The sequence below is a fragment of the Psammomys obesus genome, unplaced genomic scaffold (genome assembly GCF_907164565.1).
Source record: "Psammomys obesus unplaced genomic scaffold, mPsaObe1.curated_primary_1811, whole genome shotgun sequence".
In the NCBI taxonomy this organism is placed as follows: domain Eukaryota; kingdom Metazoa; phylum Chordata; class Mammalia; order Rodentia; family Muridae; genus Psammomys; species Psammomys obesus.
This window is the reverse complement of record NW_026586589.1, coordinates 8,622,768-8,630,388: the sequence shown is the minus strand read 5'-3', so window position 1 is coordinate 8,630,388 and position 7,621 is coordinate 8,622,768. Positions and strand designations below refer to the sequence as shown.

The 7,621-nt window shown below is 38.2% G+C and overlaps 1 protein-coding gene across 1 annotated transcript in view; it reads left to right on the top strand.

Annotated features, from left to right (window-relative positions):
• Window positions 1-7,621, top strand: part of Itch (itchy E3 ubiquitin protein ligase) — a 90,112-nt gene that overhangs the window by 29,358 nt on the left and 53,133 nt on the right. The window contains exons 4-6 of the mRNA XM_055602210.1: window positions 1,154-1,295; window positions 4,806-4,930; window positions 5,909-6,046. Of these exons, the coding sequence (XP_055458185.1) occupies window positions 1,154-1,295; window positions 4,806-4,930; window positions 5,909-6,046 (405 nt within the window). The remainder of the gene's footprint in view (window positions 1-1,153; window positions 1,296-4,805; window positions 4,931-5,908; window positions 6,047-7,621) is intronic.

Sequence of the window (7,621 nt, the reverse complement as noted above, 5' to 3'; positions counted from 1 at the left end):
CTCCTCCTCCTCCTCCTCCTCCTCCTCCTCCTCCTCCTCCTCCTCCTTTCTTCTTGACAGGGTTTCTCTGTATAGCCTTGACTGTCCTGGAACTAGCTTAATAGATCAGGCTGGCCTCAAACACACAGAGATTTACCTGCCTGTGCCTCCTGAGTGCTGGGATTAAAGGCGTGTGCCACAGATCTGTGTGCCACTGCCCACAGATCCTCTGAAGAGACACCCTGACCATGATAACTCTTATAAAGAAAAACATTTAATTGGGGCTGGCTTACAGATTTAGTCTGTTACCGTCATGGCAGGGAGCATGATGGTACACAGGCATCTATGGTGCTGCAGAGAGAGCTGAGATAGCCAAACAGGAAGCAGGATAAACAGGCAGCAGGAAGAGAAGAGAGAGTAATACTGGGCTGGGTTTGTACTTCAGAAACCTCAAAGCCCAGCCCTGGACATCCTTCCTCTATCAAAGCCACACCTCCTAATAGTGCCACATCCTATGCGCTTATGGGGCCCATTTTCTTTTCTTTCTTTCTTTTTTTTTAATTTTTTATTAATTACACTTTTTTCATTTTGTATCCCCCCATAAGCTCCTCCCTCCTCCCCCCCATTTTCATTCAAACCATCGCACCTACGAATTTCAAAAACATGATGAAGGTCCAGTTTACAGAGTATACAACATCACAAGGACAGTTTACTCTGCAGCTGGCTTGAATGATACCACAAAGACTTTAGTAGCATAGAAGCTGAAAACTACTTGATATGTGGGAAGTCAGGTGTAGGACTATACCTTGGCCCTGTGCTAGCTCATTTCCTAGATGTTAAACTGCATGTTAGCTGCTTGAGGAGCTATGCTATAAACTCATTTTGATCAGGCATGTACCACCAGGTGGCACATGGCCATGATCTTGCCACTGACTATGGAGGTGATGTGCATGGTAGTTGAGTTTCTGATATATAGAAGTCCTGTATGTATATGTATTTACTAAGATAGGACAGAATATATGAGATATAAATCTCATCAATAAACGAAATGAATAAATATTTTAGGGAATAGCTGCTTATAAATGAAAAGTGCCTTAATCTTTGGTGAAGTGTCATTGATCAAGGATTAAACTAGTATTTCAAATATTAAAGTGTTTTCTCTTTTCTTTTACAGTCATCTCAGCCAAACTTAAAGAAAATAAAAAGAATTGGTTTGGACCAAGTCCTTATGTAGAAGTCACTGTAGATGGGCAGTCAAAGAAGACAGAAAAATGCAACAACACAAACAGTCCCAAGTGGAAGCAACCGCTTACCGTGTAAGTTCCTGCATATGGCGCTTGTTTAGTTAGACCTGAGCAGAGACGAGACTCTAGTGTGCTTGTTCCCCCCCACCCCCACCACCCTTTTCTCTTTTACTTTTCCCCACCTGCTCCAAGGGCTCTGTCCTCTAGTTTCCTCCTTGTGTCTTTTTAGATGGTTTCCTATCTGATTTTCTGGTCTGTTATCATCTATTCTAATTGCATTGGTGATGGTACCTCTGTTGCCACTCAAGGAAAGTGAGAATAATAGCTCTCCCTTTTAATTTTAGTTTTTAATTTAAAAGTTTATATCTGAATATTAAATATATTTACATCATTATAATAGCCTTTAAAAAAGATTAATTTTTATTTTATGTGTATGTCTGTTTTGCCTGTATATATGACTGTGCACCAAATATGTATAGCACCTTTGGAGGTCAGAAGCAGGAGTCAGATCCCTTGGAACTGGAGTTGCAAGTGTTTAATGTTTGTTAGCCACTATGTTTATGCTAGTGACCAGAAATCAGTTCCTCTGAAAAAAAAAAAAAGCATCAAGTGCTGAGCCTCTTTCTAGTTCCAGTAGCCCTTTTCTTAAACTGGGGCTGAATCAGGTTGAGAATAACTCACTTTATAGAACTTTCTTGTTAATGTTTTGTTGTTTTGAGACAGGGTCTCACTGTGTAGCCCAGGCTTGCCTGGAACTCTCTGTAGCTCAGACTGTCCTTGAATTCTCCAATCCATTGCCTCAGGCCTCCTGAGTGTAGGCACTGTAGGTGTGTTTCCATATGCAGCACTTAATCCCCTCCCCCTTTTGCGACAAGATTTCTCTGTGTAGCCCTGGCTGTCCTGGAACTTACTCTGTAGAACAAGGTGGTCTCGAACTCAGAGATCTATCAATCTCTGCCTGCCACGTGCTGGGATTAAAGGTGGGCACTACTATTGCCCGGCAATTCTTTTTTTTTTTTTTTCTTTCCTTTTCTTTTTTTAATTTTTTAAAAATTGTTATTAATTACACTTTATTCACTTTGTATCCCACCATGAACACCTCCCTCCTCCCCTCCTATTCCCACCTACCTTCCCCCTTCTCCACACATGCCCCTCCCCAAGTCCAATGATAGGGAGGTCTTCCTCTGCTTCCTTCTGATCCTAGTCTATCAGGTCTCATCAGGACTGGCTGCATTGTCTTCCTCTGTGGCCTGATAAGGCTCCTCCCCCCTCAGGAGGAGGTGATCAAAGAGCAGGCCAATCTGTTCATGTCAGAGACAGTTTCTGTTGCAATTACTAGGGAACCCACTTGGACACTGAACTGTCATGGGCTACATCTGTGCAGGGGTGCTAGGTAATCTCCATGCATGGTCCTTGGTTGGAGATCAGTCTCAGAAAAGACCCCTGTGCTCAGATTTTTTGTTCTGTTGTTCTCCTTGTGGAGCTCCTGTCCCATCCAGGTCTTACTATTACCCACTTCTTTCATAAGGTTCCCTGCACTCTGCCCAAAGTTTGCCATGAGTCTCAGCATCTGCTTTGATACCCTGCAGGATAGAGCCTTTCAGAGACCCTCTGTGGCAGGCTCCTGTCCTGTCCCCCATTTTCCCCTTTTGCGTATGTGTCTATATATGTTGGGTATTGTGGTGCATGCATACAATTCCAGCCCACCTCAGGCTGAGATAGGAGGATTACAAGTATTAGACATACCTGAACTATACTGTAAAACCCTGCTTAAAAAAAGTTTTGTATTTTTAAAATTATATTGCCCCTGTAAATCAGTATTCAATTTTGTTATATTTTAAAAATGTTATATGAAAAAAGTTATACCAAGCTGGGCAGTGGTGCACGCCTTTAATCTCAGCACCCAGGGAGTCAGGGGCAGGTGGATCTCTGTGAGTCTGAGGCCAGCCTGGTCTACAGAGTGAGCTACAGGACAGCCAGGGCTACACAGAGAAACCCTGTCTTAAAACCACAGACACACAAAAAAATGTTATACCAAAAAAGTTGTACCATATAAATCAGATTTCATTTTTATTTTAAAATTTTATAGTTTTATTTTGTATTTATAGGTAAATATAAATGCACTTTATTTTATATTTATATCTGTGTTTGTGCATGTGTGTGGTGCCCTCAAAGGCTAGAAGAGAGCCAGGGGTCCCCTGGAGCTGGAGTCCAGTTCTTGTCCTTTTGAAGCACATTTAGTTCTTTTAACCACTGAGCTATCACTAAAGCTATTTAATTTGTTTAAATGAATTTATTATTATTATTTTGTGTATGTTTATGGAGGGGTGCATGTTGTGTTTAGGTTTGGGGACAACTTTGTGGCGTCACTTTTCTCTTACCTTTCTGTGGGTTTCTGGGACTGAGCTCAGGTCACTAGGCTTGTACTGCAAGCACTTTACACTCTTTGCCATTTTTGCCAGCCCCTATGCCTCTGCTTTTATATTTAATTTTATTTAATACACATCTGGTTACACATCTGGCTGAATGTATACACATCTAATATCCTTTATGTAGCTATACAGGTTTTTCTCCTATAATAGTTGTTTGCTAATATTTGCAAATATTAAGATACTAGACTTGTATAATTTATATGCATGTGCTATATATGCTAATAATTTTATGGGAAGTATTAATTCATAAAAACTAGTGCTCAGTTTGAGCACTTACTGATGAAATGTCAGATGTTGGTAGTACAACTTGAGATTCTGAGAACTCATTGAAAGGGACTGTAATTTTTAAAATTAAGACCAAAAGCATATTTGCCAATGAGTAGATTTTAAAATTATGCAGCTCATATGTTTTGGGGAGCATAGACTTATAAAATGTAGATCAGAATGTAACTAGTTGTTACGGTATAAAATACAGACATTATTTTTATTATTTGATATTTACTATTCTTGATTTTTTTTCACGGAAAGAAATAAACTGACTAGGAAAAAAAGATGTTCTTTTAAATCTCAAGATGAGAAACTACAAGCTTTTATCTTCAACAAACTTATCTGATTATGCTATTTGTAGTAAATGTCAAAACAAATGATATACCAATAATGTATGTCATTTTGATGTGTCTAATGATACTTTTAAGAAAATGAATGAAATTTAAAAATTAAATGCATGTGATCCTAGTATGTAGAAGGCAGAGTAGGAGAACTGCATCAGATTTCAGGCCAGCCTGCTCTACATAGTGAGTTCTAGGCCAGCCAGGGTTATATAAGTAGGACCCTGTTGCAAAAGATGGAAGAAATAAAAGTAAAATTGAATTAGTAAGAATTTACTGAAGATCATCTTGAGATTTTGTTTGCAAAATTGTCAAACTGATGACCTGAGTTAGATGTCTGAGACCCACACGGTGGAAGGAGAGAACCAACTCCCGCAAGTTGTCCTCTGACCTCCACATCCAACAAATAAATCAATGATTTGTTTTAATTTAAGAAAAAGAGGCACAATAGAGAGATTTTAGACATTAAAGCTTGATTGTAACTTATTAAGGATTTCATTGTGATGTTTAATGAAAATATTTCCCTCCTTTTTTACTTTCAGCATCGTAACCCCTACGAGTAAATTATATTTTCGTGTGTGGAGTCACCAGACCCTGAAATCTGATGTTTTGTTGGGAACTGCTGGATTAGATATTTATGAAACATTAAAGTCAAACAATATGAAACGTATGTATGTAAGAGTAACATAAAATGTATTTTGCTGTTATTTGGAATAAATTCTTTTGTAAACATATGGAACAACTTACAGAAATATTTGTTCTAAAATTAAAATGGTTATTGAGCTACTGGTAGTGACCCTGGTCATAGCACAGGTAGCAGAGGCAGATGGATCTCTATGAGTTCAAGGCCAGACTGACTTTTATATTGAGTTCCAGGCCAGTGAGGGTTACATTGTGAAATAAGAAATAGATCAAAGCAAAACAAAACAACTATAACATATTTATGTGGTTTTAAGGAGTGACAGAAAAATCTTAAAACTGTTTAAAGCATTCTGACTAACCTTGGTTTGGTCATTCATTTTGGATATGGGACTTTATTAAATATTTCTTCAGTAAATAAATATTTATAAATTAGTACATAGTCAGTTACAGAAAAACAAAGATTTAAGGCAGAGATGAAGAAAAAAATACTTCAGAGAGGCAAATGTCATGTTAGGGTTAAAGGCATAGGTAGATTTCTCAGTGTGTATTTCTAAAGTTAATTTTGAAGTTTTCTATTGTAGATGGTTGTGGTTTTATTTTCATTTATAAAATCATTAACTCATTTTTGTTAGTATATCATATTTTAAATGTGAGTTATTTTTCTACCACTTGACATAATTTTAAGGATTTAAAAAATACTTATTTAGGTCTTATGATATATAATCCGTTCTCAAATTATGTTTTTATTCAATGTAACCCAAGTTTATATTGCTAAGTAATCTTTGTTTTTATGCTGGTTTGATTTATACTATGGCCTTACAAGGATGGAACGAATATAATAAATGACTCAGGTATTTAATATATATATATATTAAATGTTATATATAGGCAAAATTCTCCTTTAACATTCTATTCTGAGAGGTCTTTAAGACTTTGTCTAGTAGAACAGTTTACACATAGTAGAAAGAGTGATCTTTTTTATATCATTTTTGTTCTTTTTCAGTTGAAGAAGTAGTTATGACTTTGCAGCTTGTAGGTGACAAAGAGCCAGCAGAGACAATGGGAGATTTGTCAGTTTGTCTTGATGGGCTGCAAGTAGAAGCTGACGTTGTTACTAATGGTGAAACTTCATGCTCAGAGAGTAAGTGATTACTTTTCCCCTCCCTTTTTGAAGACAGTATTATGCTGTGTATGTTAGGCTGGCTGCTCTCCCTCTCTTCTCTCTGTCTCTGTCTCTCTCTTTGTGTGTGTGAGCTGTGAGTGGTGGTGGGAGTTCCCTCACGTGTGCATGCATCAGTGGATCCCAGAGGTTGACATCAGGATGTCTCCTCAATCACTATCTGCCTTTAAAAAAATTATTATTTTTAATGATATGTATGTATGTGTGTGTGAGTATAAGTCACCTGGATGTGGGCTCCGCTGGACAGTCCCATTGAGCTGGAGTTACAGGTGGCTGTGCACTGCCTGATACATGGACACCGGGAATCCAGGTCCTCACAAGAGCCATATGTATTCTTAGACACCCAGCCCTGTCTCCAGCCCCCTCTGCAGTGTTGTTTGGGACAGGATTGCTCACGATCTTCTAGTTTGTCTAGACTGTCTAGCCAGAGAGCCTTAGGAGCCGCCTGTCTCCACCTTTCTGCTCAGTGCTGGGATTACAAGCATGTGCTCCCGCACCAGTTTTCTGTGTGGATGCGAGGGATCTGAACACAGGTCTTCATGCTTATAAAGCAAGTGTGTCAACCCTGAGCCATCTCCTTAGCACTAGACTGCACTTGAGATCCCATCTTCTTGTCTCAGCCTTCCAAGTGCTGGGGTTATAAGCAGAAATGGCCAGCGTGACCAGGTCAGTTATTATTTTGTGGCTGACAAAAATAGTTAGTGTGGTATTTGTGATTATTGTTATTGCTGATTTTTTTTTTTCCAGAAAAAAAAATGCTTATTTCCTTTTTAAAAAGTATTGGTCTAGGAATATAGCTTAGCGGTAGAGTGCTAATCTAGCATGTGTGAGGCCATAAATTCAATTGCCAGTATCTTAATAAAATAAATAATTAATGCTAAGGCACTGATCACATTAAGTTTTTTTTTTTTTTTTTGTTGCAGTGTTTCTATAAATTTAAAAAAATTCTGAAAGTTAAAAAGCTGGATGAATAAAAGTTGACACAGTTGGCCTGTGACTACAGAACTGATTGATAAAATTGCTATCAAATAAAATGCTATTCATACAGCTAATGTGTCTTTGAAGCTTTACCCCCTCCACTGCCAATGATGGCCATAAGTACCATCTGTAGCAGTGTCTGACTGAGTTTAAATGACTTCAGGTTCTTGGTAGTGCTAGACAGTCAGTACAAGCTGAAGTCCATTCTGTGAGCCACACTTACAGGGTTATCTTCTGTGTTATTACACTATTTTTACAGTGTGAGCTGAAACATTTTACATTTGGTAGGATATACTGGTTTGTGTTAGACAGGAATTAACCACAGTAAAGCAGTTTTTAGTGACACCTGACTGGCAGTGTTTTTAGTAAAAACTTTTTTTCAGTGTCTTCTTAACAGATATTTCTGTCACTTAGTAATATGCTAAACTTTATTTCTCCATTTTTAAAATTTTAACCTTCTACTTCTCCTCATTTCTCCCCTTCCCTCCCCAGTACATTTTCATTTTCTTTCTCCTTCCTTCCTTCCTTCCTTCCTTCCTTCCTTCCTTCCTTCCTTCC